We start from the raw sequence: 23,462 nt of genomic DNA, 5'->3' as shown, positions 1-23,462 counted from the left end.
TCCTCATGATTTTATGGTGCCTGTGCAATCAGCTTCACAACTTCAACCTTTAAGTCCCTTCTCTTTAGTATTTGATTTTTGCAAATTCCATCAGTCTGTTAGCCTGAGGAGCTATTCCTCATGTTGCAAAGAAGTTTGAAAAGAAAAATGACCAAAGTAAATTTTCTAAACTCAGAACCCAAATTAAAATCACTTCTATCTAGATCTTTTAAGCTAGTCAGCAGAATTTTTTTAACTATGGACTTGAGCCATAAGGCTGAGTCTGGACATCAGGTATTTCACTTCTTCAAGTTAACTAGAGTAAGATTTCTCTAGGAATCTCACTTACTTAAAAGTACTGCAGCTGGAGGTGGCAGATGTTGGGTGTTCAGTTCAGAATGGTAGAAGAGCTATTGTTAAAACACTCTGGTGATACTTGTACCATTTCTCATTGTCTAACCTCTGGATATTCAAAGAATTGCCAGACACAAAGATCACTGAAGGGAGTTTCTTAATTTGACCTTATTTGATACTCCACTTTGAAAATTGATTTTTTTTTAAATCAATCCCTCTTTTAATTGTAAAGTCATCATTAAAATACAAATAACAGTATTTAATTATGAAGCTAAAGCAGACAGGGGAATTTTGTCTTCTGCAGGTGCAGTAATTAAGAACTGAATAAAATTTTTTAGGAAGGAACTTCCTACTTTAAGCATTTTGTTTTAAGAATAGGTATATTTATGCTTGAGTGCATCTCTAAATTATCTCCTTTGCTCCCTGTAAAAGGCCAGAAGTAAATATAAGAAGTAACTTGATGAACAGCTTCCCTTACCCAGTAGAAAGCTGGAGATCAGAATCAGGCCATTGGTGTAAAACATTGGAAAAACTGAAAGCCTTGAATTCCTGGATAACTGCATTGTCCTAGGTAATATTTAGATAGTATTTGCCAGGCTGCTGAACAGCTTTATTTGATGCTTTGAATATAAACATGGAAAAAAAAAAAAAAATTGACTGAGTGAAATGAAAACTGCTTTCTTTCCCCCCAAGAGTTCTTAAATTGCGGCACTGGCATCATTCTGGCTTGGAAGGGAGGGGATGGGACCAGAATCTCTGTTACCTGAGGTCACCTAAAAAGGAGAAGATTTCCTAAGCAGTAAAAATACCAGAAATTATTTTAGCTGAAAGAAAGCAGCTGTGTGACACATGAGAATACTCAGTGCATTTTTGACAGTTTTATTGCCAGTGTGAGTTTAACCTGTCTGTGCCTTTTTAATCCCTTGTTATGTGGACACATTTAAGTCATGCTGCTTCTGATTGATCCTACTGATGGAGCTTCTTTTGGCTGGGCTGTTCCACAGAAATATAGTTTCTGTGAAATATTCATGCATATACAGTTAAATCTATATTCAAATCTATGGATAGAGACAAATTTGAGGTTTGTTGAACTTGGATCTGTGGGGTTTTAAATTATTTTTTCTTTTGTTCTCAAAAAAAAAAAAAAATTAGAACTGACAGATAATTTTTTTCTGCAATATGCATCCTAAAAGTTTGGTTAGTGCCATGTTAGTTGTAAAATGCTCCTAACAAAAATTCCCTGAGCTGTTGTGGTTTGTTGCTGATTTTCCTGTTGGAAAGGCAGGGTTTAGGTGATTTGTATTTCTCCCAAAAATGAGTTCAACAAGCTGCCATGCAGGCTTTCTAAGGCAGCAGATTTGCTTGCTCCAAAGATTGCTGGTTCAAAGTGCTTAGTGGTGAAGTTAGTTTTTGAGACTGTTTTTTTGTGGGTGGCTAATTTGGGTTGTTTTTCATTGCTTAGCTTAGGAACTCTGTTTAGACTGTTGTTGGATGTCTGTTAGAATTGATGCAGACATATTTGTGGGTGCTCATTTCTGGCATCCACTAACTCCATTTTTATAGATGCATCTGTGGGGGATAATGCCCTAAAATGTCTGTCTGGTGTCATGGTGTGTTTTGCACTTGAGATACTCCATTTTGGTACTATTTTGGAAAGATTTTCTTGGGCTTTAAAGAGGAGTTACTTGAAGAATGATTGAACTAGCAATGCCAGCTTTGCTACAGCTTTCTCTCAGGAGAGAGTGTCTTGGTTCTGAAGAGCCAAACTAATTTTGATTTCTTTTCCATTTGGTGGTTATTAGCTCCTCTGTAGATTGTGCCCATCCTACAATTCTCCCACTGAGGTGATGGGTACAGAAGAGATGATGATTAAAGGGTTTTCTTTTCCTACTTGGCTGTCAATCTCCATGGATTTTATAGAGTCCATGCAGTAAGTGCTTTGTACCCTCGTTCAAGCTGTGCTGGAAACCAATGAGCTCAAAATCTAGAGATGGAAAAGTGCGTTAGCGAGACTTTCTAAGGAAATAAAACCCGTTTAAGTCTTGTTCAAGAATGAATCGTACTGAGATGTACCCAAGAACTCTTTAAAGATTTGAAGATCTTCTCTTCTTGTCGGTCACAGAGCTGTGATGGAGGTACATGAAAAACAATCTTGGAGTCCCCAGAGTTTTCCTGCAATTTTCAGCCTGCTTAGCAGCAGTCTGCTTGATAATAAACCTTGCTGCAAGTGGCTCTTGGAGGGGAGGGAAATCCTGATTTGAGAGGCTATATTAGATACTTAGCTTTGACAGAGACTTTTTGCTACCTGAGTGTTACTGGAGGTTCTCCAAGCTTGTTTTTGTGTCATATTAAGCTGGTAGCGTTGAAGTTCTTAAGAATTCTTAATAGTGGGATAAATGGCCTAAACTTTTGTTTACTTGGTTTGTTGTTAAGTTTTTGTAAATAAAAACTGGGCTAAAAATGTTGAAAGTATAAAGCTATCAAGAAGAGATTGTTGATGTGTATTGTTTGTAAACATCCATGTCAGAGAAGTGAAGTCAGGATGTTTAATTCTGGTTTTTTATTTGTGCGCAACCTTCTCTGTACAAAACCACATCCAAACCCCATGTATTCAGTAATTGCACAGTATTTCGGAGCGTCTTTTTCAAGTAATAGGATTCCTTGAGAATGGGTTACAAAAAGGACCAAAAAGGCTTTCTTGGGTTCCAAGTACTTTGACTCCAGTATCCTCCGTTTCTTTGTTTTAAATTGGCATTCTAGCTCTGTAATGGATTTAAATTGGCGTCTTTTCTGAAGATCACACAGTTGCTTTTCAAAAGTTAGTAGAGGGCAGTTTCTTCAGTTCTCGAATCTAAATATGCCAGACTTAAAGTTGAAATGAAAACTGTCTGAAATTTTTAATGGCACGTTTTTATGTACAGTGATTTTATTTTATTATTATTATTATTACACTGATTTGGGAGCATCTGCCTCTAAAACCAATGGAATATGTGGTTTAAAAAAAAAAAAAAGTTTAATTTTATTTCTTTAAGTAGCTGTATTTGGTTCCAGAAATTACCAGAACCACATTGTTCAGTGTCCCAGAAACAAAGCTATTATTAGAAAAGTGAAGCTATGGCTGGATACAAATAACAGATTTGTATATGATGGTTTTTGCCCTTTAACTACTTTTAGTGTGCTTAAAATAGTGTATGAAAGTTCTTTCTGGATTGGTTTCTTGGTTTCTGTTTTGAAAGAGGTGATAATGTGTCCCAGTTATGAATAAACTTTCATGTAGTATTTTTTGTAGGGTTTCCCACTTTACAGACGGGCAGTTGAGGCACAGAGAGTTCAAATCTTCATCTGGTTTGAGTCTTGAATGGTGCACTTTGCCTTAAGTCATTCCAGTGCATCTTTTCTCCAAATTTGGCCAAAACACAGCCCTTGGAGAAGAGGTGACAGGGACTAGATATCCTTGCTGCATTGAATAGGAATTGAGAGTTATTCCAGTATTTTTAATGTTTTAAGACTTCAAAATCCTGGGAAGCTCCTGTACAGGTAACCTGTTCTGATGGAGTGCTTGTAGGCTAAAGAGGTGTGGGGTTAATAAGAGAGAACTGTATTAAAGCTAGCTGTAATAATGCTGAAGAAATCTATTGATCTGTTACACTAAAAATCAGACCTTTTTTATCTAGGTAGGGGATTAAATGTGCAGTGTAAAAAATATGGATTGAGAGGGTCTGACAAGAATTGAGGAGTTGTTAGATGTTTTATGCTTCTTACCACTCAATCCTCAAAAGTGACCTCAAAATATGTAATATTTTTACCTTGTTTAAGTAAAACTTTTCTGAAGTGGAGGTGACACCTTTTTGAGGCTGCACTTGGCCCTAATGGAACACTCTGCAAAGTTTATGGATGTAATAAGTTATGTCATTAAATTCTGAACAAGTCGTAGAGGTGAGCTCTGAAATGATCAGGAGAGCTAGGAATTTAGTAGAAGAGGCTTGTGTGACGTGTGGGGTTTTGTTGGCTGGGGTTTTACTATTAAAAACATGTTTTTGCAGTCTGGAATCCATTGCATTCAGTTTGTTCTTGCAGCAGTTCTAAATGTCTAAGAGGATACAAGTAAATGTTCCTTTACAGAGACCAGGATATTTAGAATTTGTGGCAGCTACTTTGTGTGCTATTTTCTGTACACAAGCTTCCTTGCAGGATCTAAATAAGTCAACCAGTTGGAGTCTGAAAAAAAATAGTCTGGTACAGAAATTACGGTAATAATTTTTACCCTAAAATCTTCAAGCAGTGAAGTTCAGTTAACTTACTTAATAACAATGCAGAGCAGCTGAAAAGTAAATGTTTGCTCCAGAATTTTGGGAGCATTGTGCTCTCCGTAGTTGTGCATAATATAACTGTAATTATTCAGAATGAACAGCTGACTTGCTTAAATTTCTTAATAGTGCAGTGAACCCTGCCAAGTGCCATTATGGCTTATGCTGTTCCTGTCCTGCTGGCTGTCACGGTGCTTACTGAGCTTGGAAAGTGCTTCTGACATCTTGTGTGTGTTTTCAGAGGTGCACACAGCTGCCTCGTGTTGCTGCACAGCAGCGCTTCACTTGGGAGGATTTGACTATAATAACACAATATGGAAATGTTGGGTAAATTGGGAATCACCTGGGGAGCAAAGTGCTCACCTGTGTGTTATATGCACGAGTTAAATGTGTCCACCTCAGGTGGTTCTGTGCAGAGGGAGTGGTTCCAGTGCTCAGGTGTAGGAATGCAGCATACACAGCTGAAGTCTGGATGAAAAGACAGAGGTCTTGGAGCTGGATCGTTTCACATGGCTCAAAATCATGCAGCTATCTCTTCATAACTGTTGTCAGATGGCAATGAGTGCTTGTTTAATGTGTGACTCGGCAGGATGTTTGTCGAAGGCCACATGGGCTCTTCAGAGGGAGGATTTGTCGTCCCTGGCTTGAGTACCTGGTCTAAAGTCTAATTTTGCAAGAATATCTTCTTTGGCAACCAATATCAGGTCTAAATGTACTTTAAAATGTATATTATATATTGTTGTATATATTGACCTGCCTAATTGAAGTTATTTGTTTTGTGCAAGTCAGGTTACTGAGGAATGTCTTTTTTGTTTGTTTGTTTTGTTTGCCAGTTTCTAGATTATTTGCCATTGTGAAGCTACTTCTTGTTTCCAAGCTCCTTGGCTGGGGTGAGTCTTGGGCCAAAAATTAAAACCCTGGATGAAGTGTTTGCACTTGAAAGAATGTGTGAGTGTAGTGATTGTAGTGTAAGACTCGACACAGTTACAGGCTCACCTGAAAGCTGGTTTGCCACCCTGTGCTCCTGGCAGTTATCCGCCCAGTGCCTTCTCTGATGCTCCAGGATGGTTGTGGTGGACTTGTTATCAGAAATACATGATCTAGGCTCCAGCCACAGACTTGGCTGCTAGGCTGTCACTCATGTACCCAAAAAAACTGCACTGAGGTTGCAAGGTTTCACTGGAAGCCAAAGCTCACTACTCAAATATCTTTACAGGAAAAAAAAACCCACCCTGTCTAATACTTGAATTTAGGCAAGCTTATCTTTGGAGTTATCAGCTGAGCAGATTTCAAGCAACCATTCACTCTCCAGGCTGCCCCAGTACTTACTTGCAATTGGACATGTCAAGCTTTGCCCATCAGTATTATTCATGGCCAGACTGCTGCTTTCAGCCTGTCTGGAGACCTGAATCCAGGCAGACTCGTTTATCAGGTTGATTCTAGATCAGACATGAGGCTCTGCATTGGCCTTTTCTTCTGTAAGGACACTCAGTTTGCCATAAGGTGTTCTGCAAGATATCTGTGAAAGAACCCGGCAGACTCTGTCCCTTCGACCCCTCTGTTCCTCTCTGTTCCCAGCCTCGTATTTATGATAATGAGTCCACCACAATCATCCTGGAGCATCAGAGAAGGCCCTGGGCAGTAACTGCTGGGAGCACAGGGTGGCAAACCAGCTTTCAGGTGATCCTTTAACTGTGTCAAGTCGTACACCACAGTCACCATGCTCACACGCTCTTTCAAGTGCAAACAGCTTACCCAGAGCTGTAATTTTCAGCCCGGCTCTGTTCTGCTCGGTGGGCTGGGCTCACCCTGCTCCCGTCCCGCATTTCATATTTTTGGATGACACATAGAACAACTGTTGGTGTAACACTTGCTGTTGAAATAGCCAAATGCTGACTAATCTGGAAGAAGAATCTGGGAGTTGCTGTCTTTTTCTGAGGGGAGGGTATATTTCTTGGCAATGTATGCGGCCCGGTACGAGGCTGGAGATTGTCCCCATTGCAGCAGTCTGCATGGTTTGTAATAGAAGAGCTTCTGGCCCAAGTTATGCTCAAGCTGAACCATCCCAAGGTTTTTTGCCATCTTTAGTGCTTTTCAATCTGTCATGGCTTGTGAATTGAGGTAGAAGGCAAAAAAGGATGAGAATGTTGTCATACCTATGTAAATGAAATTTCCATGGTCTTTTGACATTACTAAATGTCTGTCATGACCAAGTAAGTGCTTTGCTCTTTAGGCTGCTTGTCCTTGCAGGGTCTTCTTACTCTGAGGACCTTGCATGTGAATCAAGTTCCCATTGAAGATCTGCAGCTCTGAGTTTGACATGGGAGTTTGATCACTGAAGGGTTTGAGCAGAATATCTTGGTTTTTGTTGTCTGCTTTTAGAATGATGTTCTGATTGAGTGAATGCTCACTTGTGTTCCTGCCTGGTGATGAGCAGCGACTCTGCAAGTTCCTTCCAAGAACTGCTAGAGAAGTATCACAGTTAATTACTGGATTCTTTTTCTCAAGGCCTGTTATTCTGGGAGAAGGAGGGAGAAGAGAAATGACCTGCTCTTACAGCCCTGTAATTTACTGCTGCAGGAAGAATAGTGCAACTCTTAGTTTAAGGAAGTCTCACTCTCCCTGTCTGAGCATATTGTGTTCTGGTTTTGACAAACGAAAAATTCTTACTCTGTGTATTTAGTGTCTCTGTCTGCTATGTCCATGATGGTTTTAATTGGGAAAAAAAAGAAGCAAGTTCCAGAAATACTGTACTGCAATAACTGTCAATTGTGTCTCAGCACTTGGCTTCAGGAGTGGGTTAGGTCATCCCCAGTGGGGAAAGAGCTGCTGGTGGAAATTCTGCGTGTTTGTGGGGTTTGGGATTGGGATTTTATTATTCATTTTCTAGTGAAATCATGGACTGTATTTACCACTTTAGCAGTGTTAGATGTTAATTAAATGCTGACCCTCCTGATTTTGTGACATTCATATTGAAGAAACAGAAATACTTTGGAGTTCCTGGTGTTACATAAGAATAAGGTTTCTGGAGTTAATGCATTCCTTGGCATCCTGCAGAATGTTTAAATGAAACAGTGCTAATGGTGTTAAATATGCTGTCCACTTCTGCTCTCTGAACTCTGACTTAAATGTTGGCTTCTATTCAAATTGCTTTATTTTTCTGTTGTTTTTCTTTCCGAGCAGATTTTGAGGAGTGAACAGGAGGTACCAGACTCGATGAGTTTCCAGCGAAATGTCGGAAAAGTCAGGCCAGAGTACAAAAGCAAAGGATGGAAAAACAAAGTATGCAACACTCAGTCTGTTTAATACTTACAAGGGAAAGTCACTGGAAACTCAGAAAACCACAGGTGAGTCAGCTCTCTTTAGAGTTGCATTCTTTCAGTTTCATCATTGCTGCAATGCTAATTAAGAGTGCAGAGCACTTAACCACAGCATGGTTTTTCATAACTGCTTGGTGCAGCAGTGAAGTGGAAGGATTGTGGAAGGCAGCATTCATTAGAGTTTCTGATTAGCTGAAACAGGAATGTCAGTTCAGAGACGGCGTTTGCAGTCTAGTAGGAATTAGAATGTGGGTAAATAAAGGCATGCCATTCCCCAGCTGTGCATTGTACTGCATTAACATTTACCATGCTGGTAGTGTTTAATTAAGGAAAAGGCAATGCTCACTTCCAGCTCAGGGACTTTGATTTTTGGACGAACACTGGATAAAACTTAGACTGATATTTCAAATGAGGTGGCTGTGAGCCTGCTTTTTCTTGAGTCATTGAATGGAGAGCCAGGGGGAAATGATGTTCTGAAAGTTTTGAACTAGACAAAGTTGCCTAAATTGTGTGTAAAAGAGAAAAAGCATGCCCAAGCTTTTTGAGGTTGCCTACAATATTATTTTTAGAGGTTGAAACCGAGCTGTTTGTTAGGAGATGGCTTACCCAGGGCAGTAACTTATGCCTGTTCCCTGAGTTGGTTACTTGGTAAGTTGAATCTCCTGTGGGGTGCATTAGCTTCATACTTGTGGTCTGGAGTAAATACAATTTGTAGGAATGTTTTTGCAAGGGCAGCATCTGCCAGCTGAAAAGAAGTGGGCTGGATGTATAGGGGTATTCCTGGACTCATCAATGTACATTAACCTCCAAAAGAGCAAGAGAATAATGCTTGACAATAACATCATATTGTAAATGGCTTCTTTAGCTTTCTGTCACTGAATATTTTTTATAAAGGTGGGGCCATATATTCTTTTTAATCTCTGGAACAGGCTAACCGTAATGACTCACCACTCAAAATGTACTCAGGTTTTCCCAAACCAAGTGTTTTCAATTCCCTTTTTTTAAGCATTCAATTCTGAAGCATTTTAAATTTTTAATTACTAACACTCTTAAGTTTTTCTGTCTTTCTTACAAAACATTTTTATGTAGCTCTGCCTGAACAGAGTCGTTAACTTGCACTTTCTGTTCTGGCACGCAGTTGCCGCACGCCATGGATTGCAGAGTCTTGGAAAAGTTGCTATTTCCAGGAGGATGCCTCCCCCAGCTAATCTGCCCAGCCTCAAAGCAGAGAACAAAGGCAACGACCCCAATGTGAACATTGTGCCTAAAGACGGCACAGGATGGGCTTCGAAACAAGAACAGCACGAAGAAGAGAAGTAAGTGAGCACTGAGCTCTGCCTTGATTTGCTGGGCCATTTCTCTCAGGTTTGCCCAAAACTTGGGAGTGGCAGGACCTGGGAGGAAATTGGCTACACTGGAGCGTCCTCAACATAGCTACCAGAGAGGAAATAGCACCACTGTGAATTCTTGTGAGGAAGACTCTTGCTAGTAGAGGGATAGTTAAAAAAAAACTTCTACAAAAAAAGCCCTCCTCACACTGAAGTTGAAAATGGTCTGCCTATAAATTCCATATGAGGGGAAGAATATTTCCTTGGGCTTGTAAGTTTTGATCTGCTGACTTGGAAATACTACAGCATGTTTTTGTAAGGTCGGTGTCATCACCTTAAATAAAATGCTCTTGAAACCACAAGGAACACAGCAGGAAAATTGGAGAATAGCTTGCAAGTTCATGAGAGTATGCAAAAATCCAACTAATTGTGCTAGGGTTGATGTATAGCAGAGAAAATTCAAAAATTCTTGGTTTGCATATGATTGTTTAAATCTCTGCATGCCCCTTAATATTTGCACTTCAGATTTTTTGGCTAGAATGCCATAAATTCTACAGCCTTCCATTTTTTTTTTTTTTTTTAATCTTAAGCTCTCTGCTATTGTTCCAGACTCCTCCAGTATGTGATACAAACAAGACTGAAGTTGTGGCAATGTTGGTGCACTGTTTGTATGCTTTGTATGATAAAAATTTCCCATGCTTGGTGCAGTTTCATGGGCTAGATTTGTTTCATGTTTGTACAGCTAAAGAATAGAATGAAAGGATCATAGAGCCACAGGAAATGCTGAATTGGAAGGGACCCATCAGGGTCATGGTATCCCAATTCCTGGCCCTGCACAGGAAGAAGCTAAATAGAAACTGAAACTTTCCAGTTTCTAATTGGAAAGTATTTTAAAGCAGTTCTTTCTTGCCGTGTAAACTTAAAATAGGATGTGATTCTCATTGCATAAGTAGAAGCAAGACTTAAGCGTAATTCTTTTCATATACATTGTTCTGAAAAACACTGGAGTTTAGGGACAGTGGTTATATATTCCTAGTGCTTGTGAAAGCAAAAGATGAGGTTTAAACGTTTCCTTCCCCATCTTTCTCTCCCTTTATTTTTCTTTATATACGTTCCTACATTTAAATACCCGTTTTTGACATCTCTCTAAAAGGCTGTTAGACTTCAGGAATATAGTGTTATGTTTAGCCTTTTATTTTAAACTCCTGAAACTACAGCTTCACAGTTTTCTGTGTTTTGTTTGGTACTTTAACAACATCTCCCTATACTTCAAGGTCGCTTACGCTTTGCCCTGTTAAATCTGTGTTGAGCTGGTAGCTTGTTTGACTAAAACAGGCCTTTCCGTGGGTATGTGTTAGAAGATGCCAGTAGCTGGTGTTCTGTTTACAAACAGATAAGTAGCTGTCCCTTATCTGCAGCTGGAAATTGTTTTTATTTTCCTATGTGTTACTCTCTGATAAGGGCCTGAGAGTCCACATATAAGTGGATGAGAGGTTTGTTCCCAGGAACAGGTGTGTATGCCCAGGCCATGAGGAAATTAAATTCTCCTAAATTTGGACCATCTCATGTGTTTGCACAGATCTTAAGATCATTTGTTTGACTACTGCTGTGTTTGTGAGATTTCAATGTGCTTGAAATGCTGCAGCTTACGTGTGAAGTGTTTTATTGTTCCTCTCAAAAGTGTTGTTGATAAAGATTACATCTTGATAACAGTTTACTGTAGTTTAATGCCTTTTCTCTTGTATCGTTGCACTGGAGTTCACATGAATGTGTTGTTCCCTGTAATTACAAAAATTCATTATTTTGCTGCTTTCTGGAGTTGTCACTCATTCTCTGGGTATTGCCTCAATCTCTTTCCTGGATAGTGCAGGCTGTTGTGTATTGATTTGATTAATTCAGCTGAATTCTTTCCCTCATCCATAATTGCAGGGGAGTGCTTGGATAACTAAAAACCTAAATGGGCTTGTATTTGAAACAGGAGAAATGCAAGGAGTAGTTTCTTTAACAGTCTTGTTCCTTGTGTCACAGAGTACACCTGTGTAAGTCATAAATTCCTCAAAGCCTGCTTGGAAAATGTGCAGCTGTAAGAAGATGCAAGTGAGAAAATGAAAAAAATGAGAGCTGGGTTGTTTTTTTTCCTAGCTTGTAATACTCTCTTGGACCATGAAAATTGCATTTAGTTATCCCTATGACAAGCTTGTGTGTTTCTGCCCAGCAGAGATCTTTTTGATGGTATTTGGTTCCCTGTCAGTTCTGAGAGTCCTGTGTAGTGCTTTGGGTTGATCCCTGCAGATCCCAAATGGAACTGATTCCTTAGTGGTAGTCCTCAGAAATTTCGGATCGCTTTGGGATCTACTTGAAGCATTTACAGTTGTTTCTTGTCAGTTAAGTGACATGACACCACACTGCTGCTCTCTTCACTGGTCTAATAAAGTGATCCTAGACTAGAGGATTTGCCCCATAGTTCCTGTTTTATCAAAAATTCCTACTAATGAGCTGGAGGGTTAGGCTTAGTTGGGTTTAGACAATAATGCTTTGGGTCTTAAGTTACCTGAATATGCCAGTTTCAGAAATAGCCTTTATTGAAAGAAATTGAACAATAGTATTGGATCTGTAGACTAGAAATGGCTTTTGTCTGGGGTTTTTACACAGGACAAAAAGAGTGCTTGTGCCTCTTCATTGTTAAGATGGTGAGACTGAAACCCTTACTTAAGTCTTAAGGTTCTGGGCTCCAGTTCATGGTACCTGTAGAGTTTTTCATAAGGTCTTTAGCATTCCATATCAGTTTATTTGGTAATTCCTGACATGCATTTGCCTTCTTTCTCTCAGTTCATGGTGGTCTTGCTTTCTCTGTTAACTCCCAAGGCAAGAGAACATTAATCCAAATTATTCCATTTGATGGTTGCAGATGGATTGGTTTTTTTGATTGTCCAATACACTTCTTTAAAAGCTATAAATCTGTTCATGCCTGGCTGCATCTTGTACCCAGCCATTTTCATTCCTCTCCTCTTTGGGAAATGGAATCTTGAAATAATTAGCTAATTTATTCCGTTTTTTAACTGTTACTATAACAACTCTTTTTAGGTAGGAAAACGCCTTTTCTGAGGAAGGGTAGTTATTGGTTCTTCATCTGCATAGCTCCCTTATTTTATTCCCTTGCTTGCAGTAGCCATCCTGACAGTCTTATTCTGTGCTCACCCTCTTGTATTCACGAGTGCTTTTCCTCTGATTCCAGACAGCCAGACGTGCCGCAGACACAGCCAAAACCTGCAGTTCCTGCTCCTCCAGAAGCAGCTCCTGTTGCCAAATCCTGGGCCAACACCAAACCAGGGGGACAGGACGGTGAGTGCTGCTCAGGGTGGAGGGGTTCTGCACTGGATACCAGGCTGGGACTGTGCTGGGAGAGACCCCCACACTCAGCAGTCCCTTGAGGCTTGGCCAAGCCAGCTGGGCCTGGGGAAAGTTGTGGAAGCGACGTTCCAGGCTGGGAAATGAGCCCATCCCCAGTCACTGGATTTATCAGCAGGTCTGACTGGCTTTTACAAGGTTGGTGTAGTCACCTCTTTGAATTGGCGGGGAAGTGATGGTGGCAGTGTAAAATCTTCAATGTGGCTGTGGTGAGGAAGGCAAATCACAGCCAGTTCTTATAACATGAACAGTTCTGGCATGGGAAGGAGAGCTGTAAACAGTTGGTGGTCATTCTGATTGTAGTTTTGCATCATTTTATGCAAAGCCTGTGTAGTTGTGCTTCTGTTTAAACATGTGAAACAGCAATAATTTTCCCTTCATTTTATAAATTCCTTGGTTGTTTTGGTATCAAAGTGTTAGTGTTTAAGTAGTTTTCTTTCTGGAAAAAACATTAAAGGTGTGTTTTGAGGGTTATTGAACATAATTGGATGAAAGGATGGAGAATTGCTTCCATCAGTGGGACTTAGCTGGAGTGTTTTCATTGCAGATGTAAGATCAGAACTAAATCTTCAGCAGATTTTTGAAAATGCTTGTAGAGTGAGAGGTCATTTAAAATTCCTCTGTCTCCATTATGATAAATAACCTGCAATGTGTTTTAGTCCTTAAGTTTGAGATTTGCAAGCTTTCTGTGACTATAAAATGGAGTTTACGCAATCCCGTTGAAGATTTGAGTTCTTCTCTGAATAGGGATCTTAAAATAATAAAATATTAATAGCACGGAGGTAATTTCTTAGAAATTATATGGAGTTTGTTAACATCACATATCTAAAGATTTGGGCCTTTTTTTTTGCACTGTGAATTAGAATTGACAGTTCTGGATTCTTCATTTCTTGCTGCTTAATGTTCAGTGTTTTGCTGTCAAATATAGAAACTTTTCTCCTTTAAGCTTTTATAGAATTTCTGTGGAATGAAAAAACAAAAACTGAATTAACACTGATGCAAAGTGATCTGCATAGCAGCCTTCCTGCAGAAGCTGATAAGATCATCTCCATGACACAGGAAATAGTGATTCGGCTCAGTAGCTTCAAAATGCATTTAGCTAATTATTTCATAGTTACCATGGCAGCTCGTGTGCCAAGCCCAGATGGCAGCCTCATTTCATTCAATTAATGCAGCACTGGGTTTGCTGTTTCAAGAAGCAGCACTGGATGGGAATTGGCAGCAGCTGCTTGCTGTCCTGCGTTTAAAACCCAGGATCCACCTGTTGTGCTCCTGCTTTCCTGAGCTGAAGTTGGCTCTCAGAATTTGTAATTTCTCCAGCTGCCTCGGGAGTGTTCCAGCAGTCACTCAGCCTCTTGCTCTTGTAAAACTTGAGTGAGGCAAGGCTAAACCTTTCTCTGATCCTCTTGGTGGCCATGGAGAAGGGAAAGACTTATGAAATGTAGCAGCAGCATGTATTTTATCAGCTTATGCTTCAGCTAAAAGTTGGAGTAAATTACTGCCAAAATGTCTGAATTTTTAAATTTCTTTCTGATCTGCTGGCTGCCAGTCTGGCTGTTCCAGGTTTGTAGCTTAAACACAGTCAAGGAAATCTCTGGTGCTGTTCCTTTGCCATTCAAGCATTATTGTTCACTGTGCAGATCTGAGCAGAAAGCTTTTTTCCAGATTCATAAAACTCATGAATGATCTAATAGGTCAGCAGCATACATTATGTGTATGGGGAGGAAATCGGTGCAAAGCAGATGCCAACAAAAACTTCCAACAAGGAAGACAACCTATATGTGTGGCTTCCATACCACGTACAACAGAAGTCTTAAATTCCAATCTTGAGTATGATGTCAAGGGTTTTAGAAATCAAAGAATGTTATTCTGATGTTATTCTTCTAATGTAGAAGCTGTGGCCTTTTAAAGTCCTGCAGATTTTTTACCGGAACAGTAATTAATTATAAAAGTGCTTGCAATTACATAGTTGCTCATTCTTGGGTGGGCTGTAGTCCTAGAGTGAAAGGAAGGAAATCTTTGTCTGGAAGGAGTGTGGAAGGGTGTTTACAGAGCTGAGGAACTCCAAATACTCCCTGGGTTAAGTCTTGTTCCGCTGTCAGTTGTTGCTCTGGATTTTTGCTTCTGGATTTTTCTCAGCCTCAACAGCTGTGATAGCTGGTCTAGTAAGTTTAACAACTTTGGTAGCAAATGTGAACCCTTTATATTGCCAGTAAATGACTGTGGCTATAACATTTAAATGCTTAACTTTCTTTTTTTAAAGCTTTATTGTTCACTTCTAAAGGATGATCAGGCTTCTGTTGCTTTCTGAACTGTTTTGACTAGAGCAAGTTGTGACTCTGTGAATATCTTGCTGTGTAGGTCCACCTATTCCTATCAATAGTTATTTCCAACAAGAATTCCCCAGCCTGCCGGCAGCTGGGGATCAGGAAAAGTCAGGCAAAGATAAGGATGCAGCTGAAGATGGATCAGGAGCCAACCTACGACCACAGAGTAAGTGTGAGCTACAAATGGTTGTAAAATCAGATTGGTTTGTGTGGAACTTAACTGTTTGTGCCCTGTACAAAAGAATGGGATGAACCTGTTATTTCAGTCGGCACACTCCTACACTGAATAAACGGTTATTGGGGGCTTTAATCTACTTCTCTGTGTTCCTGGTGTGTGGAAAATAGTGTGTTTAATCCTATCACTTCCCATATTCCCTGTCTACTCAGTCCTGTAGTAGTGCTCTGAGGAACATTTTTTAGTTGCACAATACTGGCGTTTTCTTACTTCAGCTGCTGATGTCACAGCAGGTGAGGTACCTCTTTAAAGATCTCTCCTAGAGTTAACTAATTGGACAAATGATCAGGGCTGGCCTTAAGTGGTTAGTACTCGTAAGAGTAGAGCCTGAAAATTACTGAAGAGGAAGTTCAGTGTACAGGATGCCAAAAGAGTGGGTTGTGCCTTGAAAGGCATTGGCATCTTCAGCTCCTGGCTGCAGTGCTGTGACCAGCTGGATCTCTTTCAGCAGTGGGGGACTAGGTCTGGTGAAAACAGCTGTAACAGTGCTGGGTTTACATCTCACAGCAAAGAAATGTCTATTTCTTCCCCAGATCCCTTTAATGGGAGGGCATTTGGGATTGTGCTTGTTACCCGTGGAAAACAAGGTTCCTTTCTCCCTCCAAAGTTTGGTTTTGGTGAGGTTTGATGGACTAACATCCTCTCCTGCACTGTGGCTGGCACTGTCTTGTGTCAGTGATAGGCACTTTAGAGGGCTTGGGCTCTCAGGGAATCCTTAACTTCTTTCCTTGTTACAGGCCTTGGTTTTGCTTGATTTGTTTGTCACATCCTGCAGACCAAGGCCATGTGCCTGTTCATGTCTTTTCTTGATTTTGATCTAAAGAATCAATTGTCAGGAAACAGGAGAGATGTCCAGCACCGAATGAGAGCAGCTACGTGGCTGTTCAGCCTCCTGCAGGCAGTTACAGTTTTGGTCAGCACTGTACATGCTATATTAAGCCCTTCTTTCCTGTGTGACAGCAGAAAGCTAAATGAACTTGGCAAGTAGTCCCCCTTTAGCAGCTGTGCTTCCCAGCACAGATAACTGCAGAAACTGTAATGGATACTTAGGAGCAGAGTTTAACACTGCTTAAAGGGTTTGTGTCCCTAAAGGAACGTTATTTACAGCTTGTGTCTCTGAATTTTTGTTGGTCTCCATTGATCTCAGCACTGCTGCTAAGTTGGCTCTGGTGGGTTTTCTTGTCTTAACTCGAGCTCTGCAGGCAGAAGCTTCTAAAAGAATGGAGTGCCTGACACAAATGATAAGTCAATAAAATCCCTGACTTTCCCTGGACAGTTTAGTGGACATTCACACCAGAAGTACAGCCCTTACCACTTCCATTCTATCCTTGTCAGGCAGAGATGCAAACCAGACTAAACCTGTCTTCACTTGGACACATAACCTGTGCATTCCCTTTCTTTCTGAGCTGCTTGAGAATTTCCTGGTAGGCCTTTGCTGCTTAGGAACCTTGATCTTTGCCTTGACAGGATCTTGCCACTGAGTCAACAGTGGCCCACTTGGCACTGCTAAATATGTTTTCTTTCTTGTGCTATGATTAGTATCCCTCCTAAATTGCACTGTGTTTTGAAAGGTAGAATTGGAAACTAGAGCAGTCCATAAATTCAGCCCTGACCATTCAGGGGCACAGTTAGACCGAGGGATGAAGAGGATCAGGAAGCAGCTTCTGCTGATTCTCAGTAGCCTTTGCTTGTTTCAGTAGCAGATAGGAACATGTGTCTGCTGTGTCGCCGGGGACTGCGTGGGAGCACCCTGTTCTTCAGCATCCCTGGCTGGAAATCTGCTATTTAAAGCCTATTCCTGGCTGTTCTTGTGCTGATTCTGTCCATGCAGATGCTACTAGTTGGAGAGATGGGGTAATAAGAAAACTCTCCTGGTTTTCCAACAGATCAAGAAGCTAAGGCTGTGGGACAAGAAGATGGCGGCGGTACACCAGCAGAACAAAATGATGGCCAGAAGGCAGGAGACAAGAGGGATATGAGGTTGCCACAGGTCCCTCAGCCCAAGCTGAATGGCCAGCAGCAGCCCCCCATCTCATCCCAGTACAGAGCAATGATGCCTCCTTATGTGAGTGATGGTTGCATGAACGGTTTTTAAGCAACAGGGGTTGGTTTTTTGCTAATGGGATTTTCTTACGCCCCTTTCTCTCCCCTCCATGGAATTCTTATCAGTTCTGCTGGAAGGGCAGGGTTGAAACCCAGCACCTCACAGGACGTGGCTACATGGATTTTGTACAGGAGAACTTGTTACATGGACTGGTCAGGAGTTGATTAACATTTCCAATTACTTCCCCTTGGAGACTTCATGTCCCCCACTTGCGATATGAAGCAAACTGTCCTGAGTGAAAGAGTCTCACTTTATTTCCATTACTTGATTTGATGGTCTCCAGTGTACTTAATGCAGTGATACTTTTTAATGAATGGCTCCTGTTTTTAATTCCCTTTTAGATGTTTAATCAGTATCCCAGAATGGCATATCCTCCCTCCATGCAAGGTCCAACAAGATTTCCTAATTCTGAGCCTGCCAGGTAAGAAACCTACAAGTGGTGGTGGTTTTTGTCTGGGTATGAACTCTGTGACTTAATTTAAAAAAAGAAATTATTTGCACCGAGCATCTCGATTATACACTACATAAGAGCTGACGCGGGTCAGTCTCCCAAGTTTTGCTTGTGTGGAGCAGTGCCATGGAGTGCCTGGAGTTTGGGAGCTCAACTGCAAAACTTGAGGCAGTTCTGCATATTACATGCTTTTTGATTGTGAAGAGCAGGAGTCACTTGCAGGAACATCTTTGAAACTTAAACCAGTATTTTGCCCATAAAAGGACTTTTCCATTGTTACAGTGAAAGTAATCAATTCCTGGTTCTCAACATGGATTCCAATTAAAGTTGACCTCTAATGCACTATAAAACTACTTTTCCACTTTTCTGTGTGTTTTTCCATAGTGAAGGATAGCTTTGCACATGGAAGAGTAATTATTTGAGCTCTGGTAGTCACACATGTGGATGAGGGTTCACTGTTCTTGAAACAACAGTGCTGTATATTTGAAATAATGGTCATACAAGTTGACCTTTTCTCTGTCATTCGTGGATAAGTAGTGACAGTGGCTTTTGTTTCTGTCATTTTTTAGAGGCCCAAGGGGAAGAGGCCCGCCCTCGTGGTGCTCAGAACCTATTGAACGCCCATCCATTCTTAGTGCTAGTGAACTCAAAGAGCTTGATAAATTTGATAATCTAGATGCTGAGGCCGATGAGGGCTGGGCAGGTAAGAGCATCAGATTCATGGTCTGTTATTTGTATGCTGAATGTTTCTGAAAGATAATTTGAACATTTGTTTCTGCGTCAGGTGCTCAGAGTGAAGTGGATTACACTGAGCAGTTGAATTTCAGTGATGATGATGAGCAAGGAAGCAGTCAGAAAGAGAAGGAGAGTGGGTGAGTTGGTGTTGCCAATTAGATGTGAAATGTCACTTAACTAGATTTTGGAAAGATTAAATTTAATGAGTGCAAGCACTCATTCCAGTAGCACTAATTCCAGTAATGTAATACTACATTCAATTGCTTAACTGCCTGCAGATTTCAGTCAGCTGGGTGTGGAGTAGAATTATCCTGACTAAGAATCACTGAGGCTAGGAGATAAATCACCAAATAGCTGTGTGGAGTACACATTCTGTTTTTCTTACTTCTTTGCACATAGTGATGAACAAACACCATCAAAAGATTCCCCGAGTTCTGATGGCCAGAAGGAAACAGAAGAACAGACAAATGCCAAGTCTGCCTCCCAGGTTTCCACAGCAGCAGCCAAAGGGTCTTACAGCAAAGGCTCTCAGCTTGATCAGGTTTGTGTGCTCTTCTCTTCAGCTCCTGTGGCAACAGCCTTGTCAGGAGAGCTCCCACTCAGGTGTCTTTGCAAACTGTCAGGTCAGTTAAGGTTATGAACATGAAGGAAGGCATTAGCTGTTGAAAGCATTATCTGAGCTGTGCTAGCTGATCAGGTGCTGCTCAGACAACTTAGCTGCCTCTGGTCGCAGCACAAAAATAGCATGGCTTTATGTAGTGTGTCCTGCCCCACACCCCGGAGGGGTGAGAGCTCCTGCATCAGGCACTGGGGTCAGCTCACAGGCTCAGTCCTCTTGTCTGTCCATCCCTGGAACTGAATTAAGCCATTCTGCTGTTTATCAGGTTTTCTAGTGGATAAATAGCCCACACATTTTTCATGGGTGTGGGGATTTTTTAGTATCACGGTCCACTTTGTGCAGTGCGGCTTAGCCATAATGTGAGTTCACTTCTCATGCTAAAGGATTTTATACTGACCATGTAGAATTCATCAGCTCAGTCATTTTTGGTTTCCTCTAGTAGAGGAATATTGCCATCCACTTTAATTTATGCCTGCCTGCTACAGCCCTTTTTTTTTTTTTTTTTTTGCCCCCCCCCCCAAGGAAAAGCTACTGTTGGTTTTGAAGATTTCCCAGAAATATTTTCTCTTGACACCAGTAATAATGAAGATGGGAAATCTGGAACTGGTTTTACTTGCACTTTCTCTCTGTACTAAAGATCACACTGTTCTTTAAGGTTTAATGCTACATTGAGTGTAAGGAAGTAATGGTGCAGGAACATAAATTGTTCAGCTCTCAGTACATAAAAGTGAAAATGTCTTTGCCTTTGTATTGAATGCAGATGCCTTATTAGGTGTAGTATCTTAATGCAGTAGAAAACAGTAAATCTAAAATTTTTCAGCTTGGCTGTGGTTAGAAGCTTGCTTAACCCTGGTGCTGTGTTTGATCCAACAGGATCGAGGTCCACCACAGCCTTCCATACATGAAAGAGGCGGCCCTGCTCTTCCTCCAAAATCTATTCTACCACCGGTAAGAAAGACTAGGATTGTCCTTATTTCCTGGAGTTAAATTCTTTAATGCTGGGGTGGAGGGATTTAGACCAAGAAAAATAAAAACATGTTTCACATAATGATAAAGCTTTCCTTTAACAAGTAAAATGATCATAGTGCCTGGGGCTGGTGAGAATGGGATCCCAACACAGCCACGCTGCAGTTGTATAAAGCTGCCCCGTCTTGTAAGTGCCACATGAAATGCACAAGAATTTCAAGAGCTTTTGGTTATCCAGCCCCGCTTGGGAACTGGAGAGGACAGGAGCATGTCAACACTGCTGGAGGGATGGCTGCCAAGACAGATGAGGAGATGAAGTCCCAAATGAAATGTGAACTAAAATCTCTCTTACCCTGAGCTACCTTGAAATTCCTTGGCTCCTTGAGGGTCTTTTTTCTGAGATTTATATAGCAGCCTGTAACCCAGCCTAAAATGTGTTTATGATCTTTGCTGTCACTCTGCCTTGATGGTGAAGGGGAAGAGAGCTGGCATGAGCCCAAGTGACTCTCTGCCTCTCCTTTCTGCGCTCAGGTTGTGAGAGTCTGAACCAGATCAGGAAGGTGGGGGCTGGCTTTTTCTTCCAAGTCTTGCTTTTTAAAGATGCCATGCAGATAACACGTGTGTTGACAAATAGTTAAAACATAGGATTTCAGCTAGCTGCTTATGTAACACGTGTTCAACCTGATTTTTTTCTTGCAGCACCCTCCTCCCCCTGATCGCCAGATGGGAAGGCAGGGACCCTTTCCCCCTAAACCAGTACCAGATGAGGATGAAATTTGGAAGCAGAGGAGAAGGCAGCAGTCAGAGATATCGGCTGCAGTGGAGCGAGCCCGTAAGCGGCGAGAAGAGGAAGAGAGGAGAATGGAGGAGCAGCGAAAAGCAGCTTGTGCTGAAAAACTCAAACGGTTAAACGAGAAATTCGGCTGCATGACAAAACCCTCCCGGGAAGACCCTCTGAAAGAGAGAGAAAGGGAGAGGGAAAGGGAAAGAGAAAGGGAGAGGGAACGGGAGCGGGAGAGGGAAAAGGAGAGGGAGCGGGAGAGGGAGCGAGAAAAAGAGAGGGAGAAGGAAAAGGAGAAAGAGAGGGAAAGGGAGAAGGAAAAAGAAGAAAAAGAAAAACTGGAGAAGGCGAAAGAACAAGAAGTGGAGAAAGAGAAAGAAAAAGAGGTGGAGAAAGAAGAGAAGGAGAATGAGAAAGAGAAAGAAGAGGAGAAACCAGCACATGAGGTTCCTGAGCCTGTAGAACGTGTGGCAACACCTGTAGTAGAAAAACAAGAGAGTGAAACCAAGAATAACAAGGAGGAAAAAGGTATGCTTGCACTCAAATAGGAGTTGTCCTTCTTAAAGCTGAGTCACAGAGCATGGCTGTTGTCTAGAAGTCTCATTTGCATACCTAATTAACCTAGTGCATTTAGACCAGTTATTTTCCTGGCGCATTACAGCTGATAACTGTCCTTTGAGCTAAGTCTGTTTGCCCAGCTCATCAAAAGATTAGGGAAAAAAATGGCCGCTGTGATGTAGGCTGGACTTTGAGGAATACAGAAAAAAAGCAGGCTTTCTTCTCTTCCCAAAGAAGGGTCAGCCACCCGTGTTGCTTAAAAAGCTGTGCAAATTATTTCAGCTATTCTGTTCTTTCAGCAAGCCTAGAGAGGTAGACACAAAGGGCACCTGTTTAAATGTGGTGAATGTTTTTGTACTGAAACATGAGTGCCATGAGAAAACTGTTAGACTATGCTTGGTTAAGGTTATATTATATTTAAATGGATAAAATTGATTGTAAAACCATATCTTAGTTCATGAAAAAAAGTTGATCCAAATGCAATACGGTGTCATTGATACAGCACATCTTAAATCACATAATAGCTGCAACCTAAATGGCAGTGGTTGATTTCCCAATGTATTTTAAGTTAAGAAAAAAAGAGAGATGTGTTAACAGCAGTTGTTTTGAGAGGCTGTCCTTGACTTTCTGTGCCTTCAGTTTTGGAAACTGAGACTGTGAAGTTAGAGAAGGCAGGCATTTTAGAATGTTCTTTAGCTGATATTCTGGTAAAATTGTCAGGTTTAAGATTGACTGTTGTCTCACATAGATGGGGTTTCTGTTGTTTATTTTTTTCAGAAGATCAAGCAGTCTTTACTCGACAAGACAGTGGTCGGAATGAGAAAGAGGTTTCACAGGTGACTCATGAGAATGAGCCAGACTCAGGATCTCAACCTCGTCCTGCTGTTTCCTCAGGCTATTCTAAGCAGTTCCAGAAGTCATTACCACCAAGGTTTCAGAGGCAGCAGGTAACAAACCAGTTCATTAAACAGAGACTGATTTAAAGAATGCTGTATTCTGCCTCATTCTGAAGAAGGTAACCATAGGAGTTTCAGAAGTCCTGAGTTTTTGATTTCCGGTTTCTAGAAAATGGTGTTGGCAGGAATTGTTCTGCCTGAAACACTTCTTGTCACTTGCAAGGTCTGTAAGTGAGCAGAAGGACGAGGGAGGCTTTAAAACTGGCCCACATGGCATTGCCTCAGGCTTGCTTGTGGAACCTGAAGTCTGATGATTGATTATTTCTGCAGCTTTTCCTAAAAAGGTGTGACACTCGCAGTTGATCTTGAGTCCTGTGGTCTGAGGAGCACTGTGCTCGATTATAGGTCGTTCTGTGTCTCAGCTGCGCACCAGTTAAGCTGTAGCTATTGTAAATTGTCCAGTCTGGTTTTCTCCCTTTTCTCCTAGCTCTTCCCGATGCATCTTTACAATTAACTTTCAGAATACTTGCACTCCTGGAGATAATTGTACTTGTTGTTTCCAAGGAGCTGTTTTTAGAGCTGTTCCCGAGTCTTCGTCTTAGCAAAAAAGTCCTTTAATACTGGTTTTTGGTCTGCAGGAGCAAATGAAACAGCAGCAGTGGCAGCAACAGCAGCAGGGTGTCCTTCCCCAGTCTGCTCCCTCCCAGCCCTCGAGTGGCCCTGTCCCACCACCCCAGCACAGACCCCTTTACCAGCCCATGCAGCCCCATCCCCAGCACTTGGCTTCCATGGGCTTTGACCCCCGCTGGCTCATGATGCAGTCCTACATGGACCCACGGATGATGTCGGGAAGACCTGCCATGGATATGCCTCCTATTCATCCAGGTAACCCTGGCAACGTTTTTCGGCTGTTGAGCTTAACGTGGTTGTGAAATAGAAGTCTTTCCTTATCCATGCTTTGTTTGGTGAATGGGTGGGTTTTAAAGATGAAACCTAAATTGTTTTATTGCTTGAGACAAAATAGATTGTAGTCATATGTGACTAAAATTGTAGTCCTATGAGAATGTATACCTTTGACTATAAAATCCCAGCTG

General features: G+C 41.3%; 1 protein-coding gene across 12 annotated transcripts in view; it reads left to right on the top strand.

Annotated features, from left to right (window-relative positions):
• The window catches only part of PRRC2C (proline rich coiled-coil 2C), a 68,001-nt gene that overhangs the window by 7,708 nt on the left and 36,831 nt on the right, over positions 1-23,462 (top strand). For 11 of the 12 annotated variants that reach the window (XM_040073040.2, XM_058421786.1, XM_058421792.1 and 8 more), the window contains exons 2-14: positions 7,824-7,987; positions 9,099-9,276; positions 12,524-12,630; positions 15,058-15,189; positions 17,145-17,323; positions 17,704-17,783; positions 18,383-18,516; positions 18,598-18,685; positions 18,948-19,089; positions 20,041-20,115; positions 20,833-21,442; positions 22,250-22,419; positions 23,007-23,253. In XM_040073040.2, the coding sequence (XP_039928974.1) occupies positions 7,873-7,987; positions 9,099-9,276; positions 12,524-12,630; positions 15,058-15,189; positions 17,145-17,323; positions 17,704-17,783; positions 18,383-18,516; positions 18,598-18,685; positions 18,948-19,089; positions 20,041-20,115; positions 20,833-21,442; positions 22,250-22,419; positions 23,007-23,253 (2,257 nt within the window). In that variant the 5' untranslated portion in view covers positions 7,824-7,872. The remainder of the gene's footprint in view (positions 1-7,823; positions 7,988-9,098; positions 9,277-12,523; positions 12,631-15,057; positions 15,190-17,144; positions 17,324-17,703; positions 17,784-18,382; positions 18,517-18,597; positions 18,686-18,947; positions 19,090-20,040; positions 20,116-20,832; positions 21,443-22,249; positions 22,420-23,006; positions 23,254-23,462) is intronic. The other variant, XM_058421783.1, reaches the window with a different exon arrangement.

This window comes from Hirundo rustica, chromosome 9 (genome assembly GCF_015227805.2).
Source record: "Hirundo rustica isolate bHirRus1 chromosome 9, bHirRus1.pri.v3, whole genome shotgun sequence".
Taxonomy (NCBI): domain Eukaryota; kingdom Metazoa; phylum Chordata; class Aves; order Passeriformes; family Hirundinidae; genus Hirundo; species Hirundo rustica.
The sequence above is the reverse complement of the archived record's forward strand: the minus strand, read 5'-3'. Positions and strand labels throughout refer to the sequence as shown.